At 38.7% G+C, this 26,041-nt stretch overlaps 1 protein-coding gene and 1 long non-coding RNA gene across 2 annotated transcripts in view; one reads left to right on the forward strand and one right to left on the reverse strand.

Annotated features, from left to right (window-relative positions):
• The window catches only part of kif26ba (kinesin family member 26Ba), an 83,799-nt gene that overhangs the window by 36,497 nt on the left and 21,261 nt on the right, over positions 1 to 26,041 (forward strand). The window contains exons 4-10 of the mRNA XM_072380338.1: positions 1,145 to 1,326; positions 6,455 to 6,662; positions 17,959 to 18,174; positions 19,063 to 19,156; positions 22,687 to 22,832; positions 23,124 to 23,240; positions 24,399 to 24,585. Of these exons, the coding sequence (XP_072236439.1) occupies positions 1,145 to 1,326; positions 6,455 to 6,662; positions 17,959 to 18,174; positions 19,063 to 19,156; positions 22,687 to 22,832; positions 23,124 to 23,240; positions 24,399 to 24,585 (1,150 nt within the window). The remainder of the gene's footprint in view (positions 1 to 1,144; positions 1,327 to 6,454; positions 6,663 to 17,958; positions 18,175 to 19,062; positions 19,157 to 22,686; positions 22,833 to 23,123; positions 23,241 to 24,398; positions 24,586 to 26,041) is intronic.
• On the reverse strand, positions 19,208 to 24,456 carry LOC140301739 (uncharacterized). The gene is made up of 3 exons (XR_011914928.1): positions 24,368 to 24,456; positions 23,145 to 23,227; positions 19,208 to 19,283 (listed from the first exon to the last, which is right to left on the reverse strand). It is a non-coding gene; the product is annotated as an uncharacterized lncRNA (long non-coding RNA).

Here is a 26,041-nt window from a genome sequence, read left to right on the forward strand (position 1 = left end):
TGAAAGGCACAGAAAGGGAAATAAGACATTTGTATTCAGCTCTTTCTGCTGTACCAATTAGAAGCCTGACATGTACTGTATATTTGACCTTTTACACTCTTTAACTTGTGGCTTCTCTATCAAAGTTCTGCTGACAAATTGATTTGGAGGAAGGATGTGAAACCTTGAGTCTCCATGTTCATCAGAGACAATAATCATCACTGCATTATTGCTGAACGAGACGGCCTGAGGCGAAAAAAATCACAGCAGATTTGAGGACACGCATTCCTTCCATCACGCATATAAGTTTATCTTCTAAAGCATGAGTTGGCTTCACCTCTGCGGTGACTCTCAAGAAGAGACAGACAACTGCTGGAGCATTTCCATCCTCTGGAGATATTTTTTTATTCTAATGATATGTACAGTATTAGGCGTTGTGCTTAAAAAAACAAAAAAAAACTCAACTACACTTGTACACTATCTACGCTGTGTTTTGTGTTTATTTGTGATAAAAAATGTATCTGGGACTAAACATTCTGCTGCTTGTTCACTGTGATCTCAGGAAAGGTTATCTTCTGCTGGTTAGCAAAGGAAACATACACAATCTCAGTGCATTAGTTTTTTGTTTAATTTTTTAAATAGTAAATTATACTTTTTATTATTGTTTTGTCTGTCTAAGAGAAAAGATGGTGATAAAAGTCATTTTGTTGTCCAGCTCTCTGTCACTGAACCTTTGACGAGTTTTTATAATTTCTGCAATGTGGTTAATCTAGTAATGAACTGCAAAGTTCATGTCAGTGTGATATCTGTGGATGTTGTTTATTTGCTTTTTATTTACCCTCTAAACTGTCTTAATTTTTGTGAAATAGGCTTCATTATGTGTGATAGCTTGGAGGAGAGCAGATTATAAACTGTAAATAAGTAAATAAACTGCAGCACTTGGGATAAGACGCTGTAGGCAGGTTAATCAAAAGTGGTTCTACGACAGATAAACTGACACACGTAACTGGAATATAAAACGTGAAAAAAGGGCAATTACTGACTCAAAGGGCTTTACAAAACTAATGAACAAAAGAAAATGAAGACTAACCAAACAGAGCCAGAAGATCTTAACAAAGCAAAGCAGAAAGCAACCAATAAAAAGTCTCTCCCTCTCCTTCATCAGATCTCTCAGATGATTTCGGAGGCCTCAAGAGAAGGACTGACGGAAGCCGCTCTGAACCGCTACAACACACACTCTCCTGCACACACAAATTCACCAACACACTCAAACTCTCCATCTAACACTCCAGCTGTAACCACCACAGCACCGACTGCCACCTCCACCGCTGCCTCCTTCTTTGCCAGGTAAGTTGCTTTCCTCCGAAACATCTCTGACAGAACGCATTTCACACAGTAGATTAATCTGTTTCTGAATTCCCCTTTTATCTTAATCTGAGCTCCCAGGAATTGGGTCCTGATATTGACCTCCATAATTGATTTAACTTGATCGAGCCCAATCCTGAATTAGGTCTCCCCAGACTGAGAGATCTCTGCATTTGTTTTAATGAGCCACAGCACTAATCACAACATTGCACCTTACTGTTAAATCCAATGATGAATAGATTTGGGGGATTTAGAGGCATCATGTGGAATAAGCATCACGGAGAAAATGGAATTTAAGTTAGATTGAGATTAATCTTAATGTTTAGTTCATGAATCATGAGCCTTTAAGTCCAGACTTCCCCTCTTTTATACAGCTTCACGGACAATAGCATTTGAAAATAAAGGTGGTGCGAAAACTAGTGCCCTTATCTGTCGATGCTCATGCGCATGAATCAACTATCCAGTCATCAGTCATCTGTGTAATCAAATCTAGAGAAGTGCTGAGCGGTGCAACATAAATAAGACACGGGTAATATGAGAACATTATTGATGACAAAACAAGGCAGGCTCGAAATGAATGAATGAATTATTCATGGATTACACTAGAAGACGTAATGTATCACAGTGTCTGAAAAATGACTGAGATGTCATATCTAATGAGCTGCTTTAAATCCCATTTTAAATGATACTGATGGTTTTCCTTTTCACTTTCACACCTCTTCTCTTCATCTGCAGATAATGAAATGTATGTGTTTGACATATAACTGTTGTACTTCAGTGTAGCAGACATAATGCGGTCTGTTTTTACAAAGCAGACACATCCAACTCGTAAACTGCACAGAAACTTGCAAACACACTTGCGCTCTCTTGAGCTTTCTCTCAATGACCCCCTGAACTGTCATGTACCAAGGCTGTTTCACTCAAACACACACGCACACATCTGGTTGACATTCCAAACATACAGCCAGCTGTCATTAGCCGATTTATGAGCGTGAACCCTGCAAGTGAAAGAACCTGGTTAGTCTAAAGATGTTCAAGTCACAGACTGTGTAGAACTTCTTTTATTCAGTTATGTAGTATATGTTAGTGTGAATATTTGGCTTGCTGTTCAAACCTTCAAGTTTTGCAGAAGTTGTCTGTATTTTCCTGACATTTATGTCACATATGTACTATTGTTGTTTAACTTGAGTATAAGTGTGTGTATTTGATTTGTATATGGTCAGTGGATGCAGCCATGCAGTCCTGGTAAATCCTATACCTGTCTAGGTCTTTACACTCATTCGTGAACTGGATACAGACTCATCTCACACACACACAATCTTCTTTATGCTCGCTGTCTGCACTCACCATAATCCCTGTGTCCGCCACGCATCCTCCCACCTGATCCGTGTCTTGCTGTCTATCTCTTCATCCCCCTCTCTCAATTCTTGCTCTTGCCTTCATGGCTCCCCACTATACTGCTCCCCTGTTTTCATTTAATTGCTGCCTCTCTTGCTCTTTTCTTTCTTTCACTTCTCTCCTCCTTCCCCATTGTTCTCTACTCCCCCCTCACTGTCTGTAACAATTCCTCCACTTCCACACTGACCTTTCCTTTACCTCTGCTAATGTGCATCTGAGTAATATCTTTCATTAGTAGCGATCTGTCTATGAATATGTCGCACTTGCACAGCAGTGCTACATCTTCCCTGTGCTGCAGTGGCCCTCTGGGGATGCTAGGATGGAGACTTTCTGTTGTGTGTGCATTATCTTACTCACTGGGGGGGAGGGAGTCTCTATCAGTGTAGGAATTTTTTAACTGCATGCTCCAAGGATTGGATCTTTGGGGATTTGGCTAGCTGCGTGTAAGTATCTCAACTACAGGAGGTAGCAGAGTAAATGAATAGGTCCCAAGTGAATTGGGAAGGTGTTGTTATTTTGGGTGGAGGGTGGTAGTGGGAGTGGGGGCTACTATCTTGTTTTCTTTTTGCCTCTTGCTGCCTTATCTTTTGTATTTTTATTTATTTATTTTTAACAAGAAGAAGACAATTTGCTGTTGAAGGCATCTCATTATTCTAAATATTCATGTTTACTCGATCCATTTGACCGCTGACAGCTTACGGACATTCAATTTTCATTTACGTAATTTTCAATTACTATTTTTTTTAGTCACTGGAATGAAGCTGGAAAGCTGTCCAACAACCACTTCTTATTTTATTCTGGTGAATAAATGGTTAGCACAGTTTGTGCATCATAACAGACTAAAACATGATGACCCAGAAAAGCCATAAACTTTATGATCACAATCAATTGATGGAGCAGCTTGTATAATGTTGTCTTAATCAGAAGTGGGAAGTCATTTGTTGACAACGTGTTCATGTCAATAGATAACGTCAGGAAAGCCAGTCTTCTGTCCAAGCCAGGACTGTCTTACTGACCCCACACAACACACACTAACGCATTCATACACCCTCCATCACTCCCTGTCTCTCCCCATATCTCCCTCCACTTATGGTCTGCTAAACAGAATGTAATTAACTACTGAACCAACAACACAGCTCATGGACACCAGCCATAAATCAGCTGTGTGTGTGTGTACGTGTGTGAGAGTGTTTGCAGCTGTGAGAAAGAAAGAAGACAACAATGCAGTACCATGTTACCAGCTGGGCTATTTGTGACCTGTGATGCTTTTTAACTAGAGACAGGCGCTTGAGGTGACTGAGGGGAGGAGAGCACGCGATGGCTGAGGGAATCGATACATCTAAGGAAGGGTGAATGGATGGTGGGTTGGATGAGTGGATGTATGGAGGGCAGAGAAAAAGACAAAAGGAGACAGGAACAGGTTGATGGTAAAATATGAAAATAATGGGAAAGAGGAGGTAACAAAGAGGAAGTGAGGGAGAAAAGGGAGGGAGAAAAGTGAAGAGAAAAGCGTAGTAGAGGAATGAAGGTAATTGACAAAAGCTGATGAATAGTTAAATTGAGTTGATGGATGGGAAACCAGTATAGTTCACTTTAGGGTGAGATTGGAATAGATCCACTTAACCAAATCCCAGGGCACTTGTCATTAAATGCCACCAGTTTGGTGGTGTTTGCGCGTGTGTGCACTGTGCTTCAGTTGTGCCACAGATTGAGTCAGTCAGGGAGAGAGAATATAATTAGACTGTGTTAGTACACATCAATAGAGGCATCGAAAACATTATGAAACTAATATGTCTTATGAATCAAAGGATGTATTATAAAAACAATCAGCAAAGATGCTTTGCGCAGAAAGAAGCTCAGTCATAAATAAGGGTACGTGTATGGAAGAATAGAATAATGCTAAACTGTGAGGATTGGTGCATCTTACAAGCAGGAATCCCCAGCAGCAGAGTAACCGTGCATGAATCCATCATTGTCACGTCTCATCCTGCAACCATCAGCAGCACAGTTGCAGTTGCAGCAGCTTGTTCTTTCTGTGGTAACAGAGAAATCAAATGATAGACTAAAATTCAAACAGATATCTCTTTTGTCACAAAAGCTTTTTGTGACACCTTGCTGAGAAAATGAATCCACAGTTTTTACTAATGCAGTAAGAGACAGCTCCTTCCTTCAGCTGGTGAATGCTTGCCAGTAATCTCTGTCACATACATCATGGGAAGCATTTGGACGTAACACCATTACAGCAAGAAAATCTGTAATTGCCCATGATCATATTTTGCATACATAAGTCTTTGTCTGCCCACAGTGAAAAAACAATTAGTGGTCTTCTCATGGAAGTTAATTCCACACAGTATGCAGTCACACACAGTTACAGTCACAAACACACACACACACACACACACACACACACACACACACATACAGATTCACACACTAATCTCCAGTCAAATGGTGAAAGGCTTCATCGTTCTATGGGTCACTGGATCCACATCTCTCTTCCTCCCCCTCTCCCTCTCCCTCACCGCTCTTCTTCTTTCGCCAACTCTCCCCCTCAGTCTCATTCCTTTAACTTGCTGCAGTTAATTGAAAGCCAACGGTGTGAGAATATGGCTCCTTGACAGAGAGTGTGTCTGGGTGCAATGTCTTTCACTCTCTCTTTTTATAATATTTGATATATATGTGAGAATTAAAGCAGACCAGCGCAGCCCGGCTATTGCTATTTCAGAGGTCTTTTATGTCATCAAATGAACATAGCTGCTGTGCGTTAAACTAGATTAAATTATGGCCTTGAATTGCATCGTAGGAAATACAGAGACACAGTATCAGCCACCAGATTCACAAGATTTCCTTTTAAATTAATTCTCACCTAACCTCTTTTCTGTCTTTCAACTTGGCTGTGGCTCTGTCAAAACAGACTGTTACCAACAGAGTAACAGTAAAAAAATTACCAAATTTTGTTCCTTGGCTATGATGTTAAGATAAAATCAATCAAATAAAGACCTTAATTTGACCATGACAGTCTTGACAACTATATAAAAGACAAAGTGGGGCAGATGCAATGATTGGGTTTGGTATGAACATTCTCCTTTTTGCTATAAATTGCTATCAGTTGTTGGCTAAAGTAGAAATCCTGTCCATTATATGGATATGAATTATTTCTGCTGGAGATAGAAGACAGTGAGGGGGGAATAAAAGTTAAGGACTAAAAATGGTGCAAAGTGCCGTCATACTGAGAGAATGAGGAGGAATGGAGAGAGCAGGAACAAAAGGGAAGGAGAACTGTCATTTATAGGCTTAGAAGTCGAAGATAAAACAAGAAGAATCTGGAGAATTTAAGTGGAGCATTTATATATTATTTTTCGTGGCTTCTCTTAAACTCAAACCTGCAGGGACTTGAGAAGCAACAGAGGAAACGAACCACTCCCCATCCAGACGTCGCTACAGATGTAAACAGAAATGTGCTTGCTCTAATTTGTAATTAGTCATGGTTGCACTGTTGTAAAGTATAATGATGTAATTAAACCCTTGTGTGCATACACATGTGATGCCATCTTCTCTGTCCTTTCTCTATCCATCCACAATTTTTGAAGTCAAAGTCAATGTTTATGTTTTGTCATTTTTATGTCATTTTTACAGTGATGAAGTATGATTTTGACTTGTGAATATCATTAGTTGACGTCTCTCCCTCTTTATCTTTGCTCTTGTCTCTCAGAGCTGCGCAGAAGTTGAACTTAGCATCCAAAAAGAAGAAGCAGAAAACAACTGCCGTCGTGGCCCCTGTTACATCATCTTCTCCATCATGTGACCCTCCTCTGTTCCCCACTAATTTCAGCTCTGCGTTGTTGACAGCCCCTCCCCCAGCTCCACCCTGCCTCCTCCGTGCAGCCAATAAGATCAAAGATACTCCTGGGCTGGGAAAGGTAATATTTGGTTGTGGCATGGCTGTTTATTCAATTCTGTCAAGTATAATTTTGTCAACAGAAAATTGTGTTTGTATGCTCATTACCGTGTAGACATGCTCAGCATGTACAGTGCCATGCAAAAGTTTGGACACCCCATTCAAAAATTCTGTCACTGAAATTAGTAAAGACAGTATAAAAGGAGCAGATCTCTAAGTAAAATGAGTGTATTATTTTTGATGTTGTACAATTTTCGACTAGAAACGTAAATCAAAGATATAAATAAATGGTAAGTCTTTCTCCAAAAATGGCAGAAATTGTTCATATTTAGCATTATGCCTTTTTGAAAAGAAAGTTACTAATTATGATTGGGGCTGTTATAGCAGGAAAACTGTATATTTTTGGACCATTCATTACTTCACTTTCATCACCATCTTTGGTATCTGATGTTATAATAATCTAGTTTATATCAGATCAGACTGAATATTATGATCGGATTTTATTTTCTTTAAGTTTGGGATTACCAGGCTAAGGTGCCCATTACATTACTTTAATGCTTCCTAATAAACAAGTAGAAATGTTATAGTTTTATTATTGGTAATGAAATGTGGTCTACTACAGTAAGCATCTCAGCTTAGAGATACATGTAGGCTATTATAAAGTTTATTATCGAGCTATAGCACATAAATCTATCACAAGTCCAAGTTTAGATCTCTTTGTAGCACGACCAAGTCAGGGGATATTCATCTGTTTATCAGCACTGTCAGTGGGCCTTCAGCTTGAACTGAGGTGATGAAATTTTGTAAATATTTTTATCAAGTAGTTTTCATTAAATATTGTTCTCAAATATTGATTTGATCACACCTCTTGGTAAAGTTGTTTACAAGTAGCTCAGTTGACGTCAACAGCAATACAGTAAATCCACTGTCCTACAACTTAAAGTGAACTGGTTTTAGGATTTAGATGGTAGGATTTAGGACTGGTTTTGGTCCACACTACTGGAATGTGCTAAAATATTGAGCTGTAGAATTTTATCATGACCTTCACTGGTGTGTCCACTGGTATGTGTGTGTGCGTGCACATCTCCCCTGCTGTACCATACCAAAATGTAACCTAATGGTTACCACGGTAACACATCTCAGGCTGACAAAAGTCATCCGTCACCGTAGCCTGTGGTTGATGAAACGCTTACATGTGTGTGTTGTGGGTGCGGGAGAGGGAGTTGTGGGTGTTTGGGAGGGGGGGGGGGCAAGCACACACTTGCCTTTCGAGTGCAATATTGATCGTCCATGTAATGAGTTTTTAGTGTCCCCTCCTCCACACTTTGAGTGAGAGGCTCTATGATCTTGTTTGTGTCTGTGTGTGTCCTCACTGCTAGAAAACGAACAAGTATGTTGGAAAACATTGTCACAACCGCTGGAGTGTTGTGCGTAGCATGGTGGAGATTAGGACCCGGATGCAGATATTTTAAAGTAAAAACTTGATTTATTTAAACAAAAACAAACCAAAGCGCGGCTGAGCCAGAATACAATAAATCTAAACTGTGGAGAAACAAACTAACAAAACTTGACTATGGCTGTGAAAAAACATGAGGCAAAACCTTACAAGACAAATGCCTGTGGCATTAGTGAGGATTTCGCACTGACATGAGGGAACCTGGAAACTAAATACTGACGGGAGGTGATTGGTGATGGAGTGCAGCTGAGAACAAAACAGGTGACGTGGATGAACCTAATGACTGGGGAAAAGCAATGGTAAAACTAATGACTTAATAGAAACCTGAAACATGAAAAGCCAAAAGTCCTAAGAGAAAAATCAAGAACCAAAAACACAACAAAACCCACAGACGTGACAAAAATCAAATTGAAATCAGACAAAAGTGCCAATTACTACACACAGAAAAAGTCCTGTTTTTATGTAAAGATGAGAACCAAAGCCATCTCTCTGTTCAAATCAATTACATTCATATTGTGGTGTAAAAGGATTCATAATGAGATTAACCCAGGATGACACCAACAACTGTTTAGTTAGAACCATAACACACTGCAAAATAGATATAAAGTAAAATCATTTTAATATTGGTGGATGAGGAATGATTTTACCATTACATTCCACAGAGTATTTTCTCAGTGGTGTCAGGATGTTCTATCTCACTTATCTGTGCTTCTTTTGCCCTGCCTTGATCACTGTCTGCGATCAAATTATGTCAAGCTGTTATCAAATTTATTTAAATATTTTCTAAATGTTAAATAAATGATTAAAGCTTTGTAGACAAAAGACAGAAATCTATATTTAAGCTGTTTCGATCAAAATGTACGAAATTCTGCTATAATCTATGTCCAAATCTTTGCAATTCTTAGTGTTGTATTAATCATTTATGTTATATTTTCTTATTCCTCTTTCAGTGTAACTCATTATTTTGTCATTATCTTTAACATTGTCTCTCCTATGAGTCTGCCCATATGGAGATGACAGATGCCCTCTCAGTTGTCAAGGATACGGATTCTAGCTCACATAATTACTCACACACACGACAAATGAATCCAACTTGTTACATCGTCAACTCGTAAATGGAAACCATAAACTGCATATAGCATATATCAGAAACCACTTGCAAAAAGGTCCACTTCGCACAGTGTACTTGACTTTATTTTCTCCTCTCTTTCTACTGCCTTATCACACTTTGATATTCTGTGATCTAGTGTACAAATGTGTGTTGCCGGTACTTTTAAATTACAACTAAAGGACACCTGCTATCATTTTTCCCAGTCATGTAGATGTATCAGCAGATTCTGGGGTCCAGTTAAATAGTAAAAAAAAAAAAGACCTTCTATTGTCCTTTCTGAAGCTCTTTTCCTTGACCACAAGGAGACCCAAGGGGTTAAGGAAAGATGGTAGGAAAACTTCTTAAGAACTAAGTAAAAGACAACAGTGCTGTGGAGAAGCTGACCCAGTTCCACTGAGCTGTGATGTGGGTCTGCAGCACTGCGACTATAAATGTTCAATGAATATTCTACAAAAAGTGCTTTAGATACTTCATCTACTGTTATCTCATAACATTGTTACATAAAGATTATGTCATATATATCATATTAGAAATAACAGAATATTACTTCATTGTCAAAGTTCATATTTGAAAAAGGAAAGACAAATAAGAAAGTACCACAGCAGATTAAACATTATCTGAGCTTTGCTGTTACATTTCAACACTGGAAGCAATACAAAGACAGGGCAAATTTATAAATATTTGGAACACATGAAATCAGTTAAAGCTTGCCAAAACCTAATTAAACACACATTCATACAATAACACACACACACACATATTCATACACACTTGATCATGCAAACATATGGGGAGAAAATGGCTGCGGTGACATTTCTCTAGTAAAAATGTCACCTGCAGTGGGGGTCTGCTCCCTGCTGAAATGGCATTTGCACACATTCACATTCACACATGGACTTGCATGCTCACAAATTCATGGGATTACAGTGTACAATGAAAGCCGTCAAGGAAGCAACAAAGTCCCCTGTGGAAGTGTGCATGCACGATACATCCAGAAGAATACATGGGACCCGTCTGTGTCTGTGAAAGGGGGTTGGTGTTCTCCCCGATGTTAATATGACAGAAAACAGATTGAGACATTACATGTAAAGCCAGGGGAAATCAACCTGCACAGGTCAGATGTACTGTGTGTGTATGTGTGTGTGTGTGTGTGTGTGTGTGTGTGGAAAGAGAAAGCGAGGGCCCTGCCCTTTTCCTTCTATGTAAAATAACAAAGAATATCTTTGTGGACTTGCCTGAGTGGCATTTGTATGTTGAACACCCCTGTGTTATTTCAACCCATGGTGATTCTTTACATATTGTTGGTAAGCTCCATCTCACTTTAATCAAATCAGCCAGTTGGGAGTCTTCCATTCAAATCAGTGACTGCAGGGGGAGATGTGTATCAGCTGAGAAAATTAAACTGTGTATGCATTAACACTCAGGAAACCATCTGTTGTGTTACACAGATTTACAGCAGAGACAGGAAAGCTGCATTTTTAAAGCTGTGAAATAAAGCTAAAGATATGAAAAATGTATTGAAGATAATTGAAAAAAAAATCTTATCAGTGGACTAATTAAGGAAGATACTATCAGTCACACTAAAGAGATTTATACTAATTGCTTTATATATAAAGTGTATTTAAATGACTGGTTTCAAATTGTTTTAATCAGCTTTGGTGCTTATGATGAACTTCACTGATATCAATAACTGATGTCAGTGAATGCTATTCAGCCGTAAATGATAGAAGTATGATTCTTTCTAATTTTACTCAACACTTAGTGTGATTCAAAATGACTAAAAAGAACATTGCTCTTTTTGTACTACTTGTACTTGTACCTTCATTTCTAACTATGCCAGCAGCACCCAAAGCTCCCCAAAGCTCCCCTGCACCTCACAGACTCTTCCAGGTTAGAAATACATGAGCATGTCACGGTTTTGCCTCAAGGCTTACGTATCCTTCTTTAAGCTGTCACTTCATTTACAGTTCTACAGTATGTAATACTTGATCTACATACAGTTGATCTCATCTGAAGAAGGAATGAAAAATATTTTAAGACATGCTATGCTATAATAGCTAATAGAGAGATCACTCTGTTGTCTCTCTCTTTCCTCTTCTCACCTCTATAACTTACCCACACTTCATCTCCCATATGTAGAAGATGGATAAATTTTATCTTTCCTTCCTTCTCTTTTATCTCCACCTTTACTGCTCTTCTCCGTGCAGTATCTGACTAACAATGAAGCTCTATGGGAGGGTTTTTCTCTTTCATCTATGCAGACTGCATTTTGCACACATGCACACTCGCAGATTGCGCCTTGACCTTGGGGGAAAATGATACTATGACAGCTAATCAATTTTTAATAGCAGCTACGATCCCTCTTAGGCCACAAGCTGTGCGTGTCTGTGTCATGAGTGAGCATGTGCAAGTGTATCTAACATGGGTATTTGTGTGTCTTTATGGCCATCTCAGTGTGTGTGTGTCTTGTTTCTAAATGAGTAAGAGAGTCTGGTATTGCTATCCAGCGCAGTAGCCACTTTGTTCCACTTCATTGCTGAAATATTAATGTCAGTATTGGCAGGCCTGGAGCATGTGACTAACACACACATACAGTGTTTTCTAGCGTATGTATAAATCTCTCGGGGCAATATAAATCAAAGTGGAATGACTTGAATTTGGTTATGGGCATAAGAGCGAGCCAGGTAACTCATTCCCTTAACATTTATTGACCTTTACAGGTTTAAGGGGAAAACTCATGGTCTATAATTTATCACTGATGTTATTTTTGATGCTGCAGTAGTGCATGGAGATATGTCTGGCATGAGCTGTAGAGTCTGGGCCAGATTGCCTAAAAAACAACGTGACCACTAACGCATAGTCTGTGATCCTGTTTTTTAGTTATTTTGGCTTAATTTTCTCCTCATCCACCACTGACAGCCAGCAGGGACTGCATGATTCCAGACTTCCATCGAAAAACCTGTCAACTGCTTTATTGAAATACTAAATCAATACAATTTTTCCAATGAGTGATCATGATGGTGTCACTCGTAAGATTCCCTCCAGCTGAACTTTGTGCTAGTGTTAATTTTAAAACAAATTCCATAATAGCGGATACAATTATTAGGCCTCAAGTCCAGCCAGGTTTCTTTTATAACTCTTCAGGTCCACCTTCATTTCAATCATGATCACTTCTGATGATGATTAAGACATAATCAAGACTAAAAACAGCCCTGAGCTAGTAGTTCATTGCTGGATACTGTCTGACTCATATGGAATAATCAAATCTTTACAACTGGCTACAGAGATTTAAAAAAACTTTGGATGAAACCTTCAAAATCACTCAAACTAAAGGGAATGATGTTCCGTATATGGGTGGGTACCTTTAGCTGCAGATTAGAACAAAAATAATTCACCCTTAAAGCGTGGCTGTAGCCCTATTCTTGACTTGGATTGTCCGAATTATGTGTTAAGCAAAGTTACAATGCCTTTGTATTTTGACCAGAGCTCTTTTATGTAACAACTCCTCCTTGTTAAATTGCAAGTACATCTAAAATCACTACCTAGCATCCAATAGAGAACAGCCAGCATGGGTCTTATTGTACTCTGAATGAGCTGGAAAGAATAAATTAGTTAAAATTAGAATTGATCCAACGCCTGAACTTACTATTCCCGTTTGGTATTTGTATTTATCTCAATGTACATATGTTTGCACAAATGCATGTTTCTGGAGTCTTTGGGAACCAATTAGAGCTCAGATTTAATCTCTTATTGATTTTCCAGCCAATAGCAATGAAGTGCTGCTGTAAGGGACTATTGAAGAATCTTCTCCCCGCTCTGGGTTTGATTGCTTGTTGCTGTTTACCATAATTCCTGTACTGAAATTGGTCCTAAGACTTGCCTGAGTGTGGTGTCTATGGCAGAGGAGCAGGAAGATGTATATCTAATGGTGAATATTAGTGGTGTGGTTAGATTCTCTGAAAGACTCTTTGTCCTTTGGCTTTAAAATGATCATCAAAGTTGTTTCAGGTGTAATCTTAAAACAGATGTGTCTGACACTTTTCTATGTTTTAAATAAGAGTCATTCATACAAACATACACGTAGACTAATTACAGTACAACACTGATGTCAAAATAACTAGAAACAATGTATTCACAAAGAGAAAAAAGTGAAGATGAAGTGAAGGAAACTGACTTTTTTAAGCCTCTTTCCTCCACCTGATATCAGTGTTGACTGCAGTATGAAGTGTGAGAATAAGATGGAGAGTATAGAATGGATAATAAGTAAAGCCCATGATTCGTCTTATTTGTTCTAAGGGATGAGGCAGAGAAAGCAGAGGGAATGGAGTGGGTGGGCAGCGATATTGAGCAATACAATTTTTCTGAAACAGAAAATAAGTTAGAAGGAGGTCTATTCTGTATGTGTCATGAAACTGAAGGAAAGCAGAGGGAGCAGGATGGAGGAAGGAATAGAAGATGGAGGAGACGGTAGACAGGATATGAAGTGGTCAGGAGAGATATGGACACTGTGTGAGAGTGAAGTGAGAGTTGTTTAGAGAGTTATTAGTGACCCATTTTCTGTCTCAGTAGCCCCCTTCATCTCTCTTCTCTGAAACAAACATCCCATCTCTTTTCCCGTCCATCTTTTTCATTAAACAGAACAAGGAGTCCATTAGCTTTGTACTCTGCAAATGTCATATTGGCTGTGCTACATCTATTGATTGGCCGTAGACCAAGGATCCTCAGAGATTATTATGTGAGGGTTTGATCAAAAAGGGAAAATTTCTGATCTTAGCTCAGGCTTAAAGTTCTGAAACCAGTTATTGAGTCCAGATTATGCTGTTCTCATGTTTCTGGAAAATGAATTTGGTAAAGACTCAATTGCATGTTATCCATGAATATGATTTAATTATTGGTTAATAACTTGTTGAAATGGACATTAAATAGCACTATTGGCCCTTTTTCCCCACATTCAGACGTGCTCGTACACACACCTTCCGCACATTTTCAGCAGAAAATGGGCTCTCACAAGGAGGAGTTCCTGAGTTACAGCTTGTAAAGTGTGCAGCGGTAAAATCCTTCCTCCCAGGCTCTTATTGATGTGATAGCCTTCTTTATTGGGGTCAGCAGAAGGACTAGCAATGCAATGAAGTGTGTGTCAGAGCAAAAGTAGGTGTGATTGTGCAGGGGTATGGGTACTTAGTGGTACTTTTTTTTTATCTAACTCTTGACCTTACATTGATCCTTTAAGTTTTCTGATGTCAGAGAGGTATTCGTTTACTTACTATTCAGAAGGCATCTCACATCTTGCAACCTGATGAATGGACATATTTTTAAGTACATGTAAAACCACCTCATCTGAGAGATTGCACATGTATTTAGATATTGCATCAAGCAAACCCATTAATGGCCTGTGGTCATTTAATGATGCAACCACATGAAAGCCTGTGTTGTATTTATTGTCTGTCTGTATGACAGAGTAAAAGAACTTTGAGTGCTATTTGCCTTTGTGCTTTTTTTTGCAGTTTCGATGCAATGCTTTTTATTAGTTTGATGACCTTTTTTTAATTGGCAGTGTGTGAATTGGATTCATTTGGATACTAATGAATTTGATTTGATTGTACTTGTATGACAAGGAATTGGATTATAATTGGCTTGAATTGGATTGTGTCTTTCAAGTGCCTTGAGATAACATTTGCTGTGATTTGGCGCTATGCAAATAAAACTGCATTGAACTGAACTGAATTATTGTGACAGTATATGAGTTACTAGCAAGCCTCTATTTTTAGAAAACACATCAATTTAGTGATGGTGCATTTGTTCAGTTTTATGTGACCTTGTTCTCTTTACTCTTGGCCCAGGAGTTGTGTTATTTAGGAAAAATATGATTTTACTTAGGTTATGTGGTTGGTGGTTTGTTTTTTATGTTTCTACACAGAATAACTCAAATGAATTTACCAGGGGTGAGACAAGTCCCAATTTAGAAATGATTAACTTCTGGTTGTGTATCTTTTAATTCAGCTTTTGATAACTTTGATCTGGTCAAATTTGTGTTTTTAATCCGTTTTTTATCACTATTCCTGATCACAAGTAATGGAGACTTAAATGAAGAAATATATTCTTTCGCTCACTAAAAGTCTTCCTCTAATGCTGATAAAACTATTCCAGTACAGATGTGGTTCACATATTTTAGTGTTACTGTGTAATGTGAAAATCCTTGGCTGCGCTTATTTGAAAATTAACTGTGGATGATGATTCATCTGAACAAACATCCTCTTACCTTCTCTGTCCCCTAAAACATAGTTTATTAAACATAAAATGGTATTAACTTAAGCAGAAATGGATGTAAAAATGTTTTCAATTTTCTGTCATAGCGCACTATTAAACAGCTTCAAGACAGCACCTTAAAACATAAGTGAGATTACCTTGTTTGTTTCTATCCAAACTAATAGTTTCAACAGCTAAAATCCAATTGAGACTAAAAATATTTTAATAACTATTTCAGGGGGCATTTGGATCAAATTTGATCAAAAATAGACTGAACAGTATCTGTTCGGACTGAGATTTTTCTTCTAGTCAAGAGAATAACACACAAAGACATCTCATGTCAACTATAATATTTGTTCAGAAGAGCAAAGATGTGAAGAAAAATTAAATGTGACAGACAGCAAGCAATCTTTCTTCATGAAGAGAGAATAAAAGCAAACAGATCCAGATAACTTGCTAACCTATTATTTGCTCACAAACTTCATCATCCAGCCAATGTCACAGTGCAAACACAGTTCAGTTCTTTTTTTTTTTCCCTTCATCCTTTTCAGGGTCAAGGGAGGCCTCTAGCAATCCCAGTTTCCAACTTGTTAGAAGCAGGACACACCTGAATAGATCACCAATCCATCACAGGGCCAACACAGTGACAAACAACAATACATACTCACTCCTCACGTGGCGTCAATCTAGAATCCTCAATTAACCTAACACACATGTTTGTAGACACTGGGAGGAAGCCAGAGTACCCAGAGAGAGTCCAGTGCATACACAGGGAGAACATACAAACTCTGGAAGTGCTAACCACTACACCACAGTGCAGCCTACATTTCTACTTAATTCCATCATACTTTATTAACCTCCAAAGGGAGATGTCATTGCTGCAGTACAAGTTATTGAGGAAAAATAACTAGATGTATAACAAAGTAAAACAAACGTAAAAATTGAATAACATTAAAATGACTTAAGGGGTAGCCAAGAGAGAGGTGTCATTTAACTATTCAGATAGCACCATGAAGTGACTGGGATATTGTTTTTTTGCTTGGCAGACAACTTAGTTGATGATGTCACACAGTTAAAGTCAGGAAACTTTCTCCATAGATGGACAGAAATCCCAGTGGTCAGGCAGAAACTCAAAGTAAACCATTCAACATTTAGAAAGCTAAGTCGGTTGCACCCACATGCAAACAGGTTTTCCACTGGCAGGCTATGCATCATAATAGATGTGGAAAAGTGCCATAATTACCAGCAGAAAGTATTCCAGCAGCACGGTATCCAAACTAGCATAGAATTTTTTTTCAAAATATCAGTGTAATGTGATAGGCTGCCAATAGTGCAGTGACATTTCAGAATTATCAAAACCATTTAATAATCAGGCTGATATAGCCCTGAGACATTTGGAGTGGGTTCAGACTATATTGTAAAGTCATGACACTTTGTGCCAATAAGTTGTCAGTTGTCAGAAAGGAAATGTATTGTAAATCTTCTGGATAATCCTGTAGCAGGAAGTAGGAAGAAATATTTAACGACAAACATGAAAAGAAGAAGACAGACTGACTGAATCAGGGTGTTATATAGTCATCAAAAGATCAAACGAACAAGAGAAACAAGGATTAGTTTGCTTACGTGAGCAAGAGGAGGAGGAAGAGAGCAGCAATGAACATCTAGACACTGCCTAAAACTTCAAAACATCTGCAGCTAACAGAGAAACCAGGTGTTTGGGTGTTAAAATGTTCTGGAACTGACTCAGATTCGATGACACAGCTTTTTCCTCCTGCTGATATCAAAGAAAACAACAGCGCTGTCAGGCGGTAAATTGCAGCTGCTAACACTTTGTGACAGAAGTGGGAGGAAAGGAAGAGCGAGAAGATGAGACTAAGCTAAAACTGGATTCTTGCAATACAAGCTTTTGATGTGTGACAGTGAGCTGGGATGAATAGAGGGAAAAGGAAGGGATTAAGGATGGAAGGAGAGAGAGATAACTAAAGACTGATAGGTAAAGGAGGAGGAAGGAGGGCGGTAGAAGAATTCAGGGCAAATAAGGGGAGAGAGAGAAGAGGAGCAGGTACGTACTCATGTAGAACTGAAAAGCTACAACTGATGGGTCTTTGGAGGTTGTTTGCCACAGCAAAGGTGAAAATAGATAGATTCTAGCAACACAACCTCACAGTACTCCTTAGAAAAACTGTGAGTGCCTTTAAGAGATCATAAAGAGATCAAAAAAGAATGATTAGCATTCAGTGCCCAAAACTTAATAATAAAAAAAAGCATGACAGAGCAAAGTGAAGAGCTGTAAAAACTGCCGAAGTTTTAAAAAGCAACATTCACTATTAGCTAATTGTATTTCTTGTGCTCCAAAATCTAAAGAAATTTCACTTCATACCAAAACAAACCAGTGCACTATTTGGTAAATCATATATAATTTAGCATTTTCCTTCGGTCCACTCCATTCCATTGGTTTCCATAATCACCATCTAAATATATCTGTTTTCTGTGATTTACCCTCAGGTGAAAGTGATGGTGCGAGTGTGCCCGGTGTCTCAATCTGATGCAGCCGAATCAAGCTCCTTCTTGAAAGTTGATCCCAGAAAGAAACAAATCACCATTATGGACCCGTCGGTGAATCAGACATCAAATGCTGCTTCTCAGAAACGGGCAGGAGTCAACCAGGTCCCACCAAAGATATTCACCTTTGACGCTGCGTTTCCTCCTGATGCATCACAGGTGAGAGAAAAACACTGGAAAACACAGGATTTTAAAGGGATTTTAAATCAAAACCTCAGCTGACACACTGAATAGGAATTCATGCTTCCCGGCTGATGAAAAGTACCACTGACATTTTTTATCAGCCAAGTCAAAAAAGTTGGATTGGTGTCAGTTCTGTCAATCAGAGAGATCACACATTTAGTATTCAGCATAGTCAATGAACTATGTCCATTCATATTCTGTATACTATGTTACCTTTCTATGCATTAAGCTTAAATGCTTAATAAAAGCACAAATAGATGGAAAAAATATATATTGTGTTGGTTTAACTGAAAAAAAAAGATTTTTGCGTATGTCTAAACACATTAAAACACACCTATCCAAGCTTGAATTATGTTGAAAAGTGAGTGATACTGAAAAGTGAAACAATGATGTCCTGACTAACTACAAACATTGCTTTGATAATATGTTTTCATCCATGCTATCTTCTGGTTGTCCTTATTTATCAATGTATAATATGTGTTTTATACAACTACTGCTTCCTTCTGCACAGCATGTCCTCTTGCCCCTTGTCCTCAGCTGTTAGTTGGATGCAGCTTCTGTTTTTTCCCAGATGCTGGAAGCAGGTTCTTCAGTTGGTGTTATAAGACATTTTTCTGACTTTTATTATCTGCCAACATTCAGTCTTGTGAATGCAGAATTAGAGAGGAAAGCAACACAAAATCAACATTTTTCTTATTGACCATTATGTTGACCAAATCACCCTTCATGATAAACCAAAAGGATGAATATTTGAATATTCTTCTTTCTTATAAAGATTGTGTGTATCAACTGTAAGCATTGAGATATTTCTTGATTGTTTTTTATTTTCTCCACCCTCTCCTTCCTCTGTCTGCCTGTTGCTAGGCCGAAGTGTGCGCAGGAACAGTTGCCGAGGTTATTCAATCAGTGGTGAATGGAGCTGATGGCTGCGTCTTCTGCTTTGGACACTCCAAGCTGGGTAACAGTCTCTCTCTCTCTCTCACACACACACACACACACACACACATTGTGTGTGTCACCCTTCATTTGTGTGTCTGAGCATCAGCGTCAGTCCTTCACTTGGCCCTCTCTCCACTGGTCTTCATCTATCAGAGACAGAAAGAAGAGGATTAGCGTCTTCTAAAGCTGAAAGCTCTCTTAGTCTGCTCTGTCTGTGTTTCTCTCTTCCTTTTTCATTTCTTAATCCTTCTGAAGCTGATTTTTAGAGAACCTATCTAAAAGAGGGTCAGGACCCCTCACTGCACACTGTGCAACACATTTGAACCCAGCCATGTACTGGCATGAACAAAAAGTCAACAAAACAAACGTACAGTGGCACGTTCTTCAACTATGGGTGAGCCCCTGTTGTGTTTATCCCTGTGCATGCAGCAGTATTATCGTTCTTGGTTTGTGATCTTTGTGAGTCCAGCTAGAGTTTCAGTGAGCAACAGAGGACGATAGCAGAGAGTTAAAATCTGTGAGTTTAGGAGGCAACATGTCTGTGACAAATGCTCAGTCATTTTAAGAAGAATCTCATTTGTACCTTAGACGCCTATGGTTTATAAATCCCAATAATTGAGAGCACCTACTGGTGATTCACCCTCGCATGCTGGCACAAATGAGTGTGTAGTCAAGAATTATCATGTTTACTTCTGTCTAAATGTCCACATGATTTATTGAACTACATCCAGTTTTTGATTCAAAAGACCTTTAATGTGGCAATCAATGTCTCAGACCTTTAAATGTTAATGCCTATTATCTACTTTATTCAGCTCTGCTAAATTCACCACAAGCTTTGACACATATGCATTCCAGACTGTAACATCTCTACATAAGCAGCTGGGAAATCACTTCAGTCAACTCTTGGATGAGATTATTTTTACATTAAAGTTTTATAGATTACTACACTGTTTGAATCAAACGTATCAAAACTGAGTGTACGGGCTCCAAGAGGTTAAACAGATTCATTAAGGGTCAGCTAAGACTTCAATTTTGAAATTGAAAATATTTGACCAAGTCATGTGGTGATTATGAGCCGTGGCTGGATTCTGCGTTCAAAGGCTGTACCCCATTCATTCATATTAATATAATGAGTGTGTCAGCAGCGAACATGTTTTTATGCTTATAGACATGTACACTAAAGCTATCTGGGTTGGGAAGCTGAGAGCACGCTCGGTATATGGTTAGGTTTGCTTGAGCTGGCTAACTCCCTGTTGTGTCCCTGCATATAATGTCCTGGCTCAATGGACATCACAATTTAGAAACAACGGGATCCCGTTAAAAAAACAACAGGTTTTTCAATGGCCCTCCCAAAAAGAAAGTCACTGTCTTAGAGTCACTTCTTGTAAAAGGAAAAAGGTATATTTTGTGGGTCAGTGTGTACCCCGTGACACAGCTGCGTTAAGTGTGGCGACTGCACAAACCTTAGCACACTGTCTGTCACTGGTCCCGGGCCTTGGTACTATCACTGGTAATAAGAGCACCCAAAAAGCTGATAATTATCTGCACAGGAAAACCACAAGTGCACAGAAACACCATGAGCACAGACACAAGAATGTCTGCCAAATGCAAAACTAAGATCTGAACAGTAATTAATGGGTCCTTTAGGTTCCACATGTGCAAAAAAAACATCATCGCCAACACACTCCTAAAACACAAACTCAACACAGTACACAACAGACAGCTTGTCTGGACTTGTTTTTCTCATTTTACCATGTGGACATGTTTTCAAACAGCTGTCAAATGTTAATACATAAAAATATTGACTGTGTCATAATTCAGGGTGATAATGACTCGTATTGTACATCGTGACTACAGCTGGAACAAAAGTCCCTTCTTACTGCCTGTGTTTGATTGTATTAATGATACTGCAGGCTCTTTTCATTTGCTTGAAAGAGCAAAGCATCTTTGGTAGATTTCTTATGCAGTTTAGCTGTCACATTATAGCAATGACTGGGTTTTTTTTCAGTTTAAATGGCTCCTGAAGCAGCAGATGAGATCACTCACTGCGATCCAGCATACCTAAGGCCCCGAATCTTAAAGGGCTTCATTATGATGGCTTCACCTTATTACTAATTAAAATAAGGAAAGTAAGGCAAAGAATATTTCTATTCAGCTCTGTTGCCCTTGGCTGTAGACACAAATGAGGGTCAGATGTAGACACTAATGCACATTTTCACAACACACAAAACGGTTTTAATGGAATTAGTTAAATGAAATGAAAGTCCAAATGATCCTGATAGAAATTAATGAACTTGAGGAATGTAATTGAATCATCGTGCTTTATGTCATGTCTGATGGATTTTGGGACAACATTTTGTAATGATGAGCAGACGTGTCTTTGTAATCTTTTGTGTTCTTGTCTTGGAACTCATGACACAGTTCTGCTTTGTTCTTTCACACCATGATCACTCTCTGACAGCATCGGTATCTCGGCTTGATGTGACCAATTACCAGGAATATATCAACAACGGAGACACAGACACACTCACACACATTCATGGCTTCATTGCCTGAAGTCGGTTGTTACTGTGTTGCAGTGTTAGTCAGTGGAGTGCGCAGCCAGAGAACCATGACTTGACAGCTTGCAGCAGTCAGAGCAGAAGGAAAAATTGTGGAGCCACATATATTCTCACACTTATATAGTTACGTACAGACTGTCACATACTCTCAGGCCTGAGAGGGGACAAAAAAAAGACTATAAAATGAAAAACAAAACAAAAAAGAAAGTAAAATGGGGGTTACTTAAGTGTCGTGTGGTTATTGCAGTGGTGCAACTCATCTGAGTTGCTAAATGAAAAGAAATCAAAGTAAATTTAAAGTGTTGCTTTAATAAAGCTTTTTTTAAATATAACTGATTGTAACATTAACTTTAGTATTTCTTTTTTAGCAACTCTGTTTGCATTTACAATGTGAAACTGTGAAACTTAATAAGTTTCAATTTCACACCAAATGAACATCTCTAAACTTATGTGAGCTCTCCTCACAGTAAATGAACTACTTTACACTAAGCTTGTTCTTCTGTTTCCTTTATTATTTATAACATTTTGATAACAAATCATAAACCGCCTCATTGTTTTGACAGTAGGTGTTTCGGGAAACATTGAGGGAGAACAATGTAAAATTACAGTGTAGCTGACAACCTCCCCTTCGTTCTCTTTCAGAACAAATCAGATACATTTCTCCAGTCTGCATCTCAGAAGTCAGGCTTTTGATGTCCTCTGTTTTCAGCGTGTGATTGTTCACTGTGACATACGGCTGTATTTAGGTGTGTGTTTGATCTCCAGCTTCTGACAGCCAGAGCAGGTGTGGGAGGGGGGGTAATCATCCTTTTGTATAAAGAGGCAGCTCTAGAGGCTCAAACACTCAAGCACAAGCATTTCACACTCACACCTATTCATACTTTTGTCTCCCTTGAGTGTATGTTTTTGATGATGTTCCTTTTAAGAAGATCTCCATCTTTTTCTGCTCACTCTTACCCTGTTTTGTCTTTCTGTCTGTGTGATCCAGGGAAATCGTACACAATGATTGGCAGTGATGACTCTCTTCAAACTCTGGGTATAATCCCCTGTGCCATCTCCTGGTTGTTTAAGCTAATCAATGAGAGAAAGGAGAAAACAGGAGCACGCTTCTCTGTCCGCGTCTCTGCTGTCGAGGTCAGTGACAGAATCTCAGTAACTCTAAGTGCAATTACTGTTACATGTGACCAACGAATCTACTCACTGTCTATTTTCCAAATAGTTGTTGGTATCTGACATCAGTTTGTTGACTTTGCATTATGAGTGTGACGACACTTTTTTATTAAGCTTTTACTGAAGGCTAGATCATCTTTGTATTAGTTTGTTGGGCCAGATTTAGTCTAGGATCAATCTAGAAAAGTCTTTGACAGAAAATACAATTACATAGTTACTTCAGGTTTACATGTGTGAGCTTGTGTGCATGTTTAGGTTTGGGGAAAAGAGGAGAACCTTAAGGACTTGCTGTCTGAAGTGGCCACAGGAAGCTTACAAGATGGACAGTCACCAGGAGTCTACCTTTGTGAGGACCCCATCTGTGGCATGCAGGTACACACACACAAACAAACACACACATTTAAATATACTATATCTAACAGTGGCATTACATTATGAACTGTGGCTGCTGTAAAATAAATCCTTTGAGTGTGTGTGTGAACAGCCTCAGGCCTTTTTATCTCAACTACTCAACTTTGTCTTTTTAACCTCAGGCGCTCATTTCATGTTGTCTCAGGGGCGCACACACGTGCACACGCACAGGCATATACATTTAAGAGGGAGGTTATGTTGTGACTTGCACGTGTTTACACATTTTCTTGTCAAAATGCATAGCATACACCCACAACACCAAAGAAAATGAGCAAACAGACAAACACAACAAAATATATTGATCTGCAGAGCACATAAACCAATATTCAATTCACTATAGAACACAGAAAACAAACGTTGAAGATGAAACATTTTACTTTTTTAATGAAAAATATTAGCTCATCTTTAATTTGACAAGAAAATTCTTATGTCAGTGCTGATTCAAATAAGTAGAAATCAAAGAGAAGCAGAACTGAAAAAGTCTTTATCCAAGCTTTTGGTTTTTAAGTGACTCTGTATTTACCAATTGATAAACAATGCACACTGATGACCTTGTTTCTGTCCATAAAAGGTTTGTTTCATTTGACACTGAAATCCAATTACCATCATAACTGACATTCATTTTCAGGTAGCTGCACAGCAGAAGTCTGAATAATATATGTAGAAAAGTGCCAGAAACAACAGAGCAGCAGTGGGTGGGCTGGTCTCACTGTGTGTACTGTTATATGTTTATAGGATTAGAGATGCTGATACAAACACATCTGTGTAATCCTTAGCTAATCTGACATAATCTCATCAGTAATGATATCCTACAGCATCACACATACAAACACACTCTTTCTATTACTAATTTCTGTCTCCCTCTACCTATTTCTCACATACCTGCAGGTAAAGTGAAATGCCTCATTAAAATTTTCAATCAGTCACCTGCATGCTGAATCCGCATAGTAAACAAAATTATCAGTATCAGTACAAAAGTATCAATCCCTCAAGCTAAGATGAAGTGGCTCCATTCCTCCACTCTGGCTGACTGTCCTCCGGCCACTAGCTCCTGCCTTCTTATCATGCTTACAAAGTGCAACACTTACACTGTATGTTTTCTTCCTGCATGTTTTCCAGCTCCAAAACCAGTCTGAACTGCGTGCTCCCACTCCAGAAAAGGCAGCCTGGTTCCTGGATGCAGCCATAGCAGCTCGCCACAGTATCCAGCGTCCAAGCACCACAGAGGAAGAACACAGGAATTCTCACATGCTGTTTACATTACACATATACCAGTATCGGATGGAAAAGACAGGCAAAGGAGGGAGTAAGTACTGTTTTCCCAAAACACTCGTCCCTGATTATTATCAGCACTGAAATATTACAACAACCAAGTATTACAGTGACTGTATAGCTGCTGGTGCAGATACCACACAATGAGCACTTTTCTTACATCACAAATTATCCAAAGTGAACTACATGGTAGATCTGAGAAGTACAGTTGAGTGGAACTTTATTTTATTGCTTCACCACATGGAGAACATGGAGTGTTGTAAATGGGCAAATTAATCTACGGTATATCAATGTATATTCAGTTGAAATTAATTCACCGTCAGATCACACAATAATGCAATCTTTTTAAAATCCTGTGTCACAGTGGTGTTTGGAAGTCTTTGTGTGTGCGATTGTGTATTTGAGAAAGAGAGTAAGATGTGCACTTATGAGTGTGTGTGTATATGTGTGTGAGAGAAAGAGTTGCAAAAACAGCACACGGAGGGGAGGTGAATGTTAAATGATGACACGGAACTAATGGGAGAGCACTTGTTGTTTTACAGCTTGTTTTCAGCTGTCATTGGGCTTCATTCACCAACCATTAAGAAGAAAAATTTTCGACACTCACCAATATATATATATATATATATATATATGTATATATATTGTTGTCAAGAGCCCTCTTAAGCACATTTGAGCTCCAAAACATTTGCATAAAAACAGCTGGTTAGTATTTTACAAACCATTAGTTTTAGTCTGCTTGCACATTACTTACTTTTGCTTTAACACAGCTCCAACAGGGTCTGAAGTATGGATGGATGCTTCAGATCCATCAGTGCAACAGACTGCACGCGCGTGGTTATTAAGGCATCCTCCCCAGATTTGTTTCCATTGCCTTTCCATAAATGTCCAGCTCATCTCCCAGAACAGATTTGTTATTCTGGGAACCTGCTTCCTGGGAGGCACACACAACATGCACCACAAGTAAAGATTTGCTGAAGACACAGTGCTCATTGAAACATATCTTGTGATTTTAAATTTCACCAACACAACATTAGTCCTCTCATATGACTAGTATTTCAGGACAGAAACATCACAGAGATTATAGACAACCATATTTTTTGGGATTCAAAATGTTTGGAAATCTTTACATCATTTTAGGTTAGTATGATAGTGATGGCTGGCTGTGCGTTGCATGATACTTCAGTGAAACATGATACCACTCATACTTCATACTCTCCTGAGACTAGACAACAGATATGCTGGTCAAATTTGACAGCCGATTTGTTAATAAAGCCCTTAGAATTGATTTGACATTTACTCTAGGATTATTGGTATCTTAAAATTAATCTCAAAGAGGAAAAATATCATTTCAAAGAAAGAAAAAAGCTAATAGTGCATGTTTTTATTTTCTGAAAGTATTTTTTTACAACGTGACTCTAAAGTTTCTTAAGTATTAAGTATATTTCTTTAAGTATTGGGGCCAGCATTAGGGCTGCTTGCTCCACTGT

Source organism: Leuresthes tenuis, unplaced genomic scaffold (assembly GCF_036924035.1).
Source record: "Leuresthes tenuis unplaced genomic scaffold, fLeuTen1.0.hap1 SCAF_2, whole genome shotgun sequence".
NCBI lineage: Eukaryota > Metazoa > Chordata > Actinopteri > Atheriniformes > Atherinopsidae > Leuresthes > Leuresthes tenuis.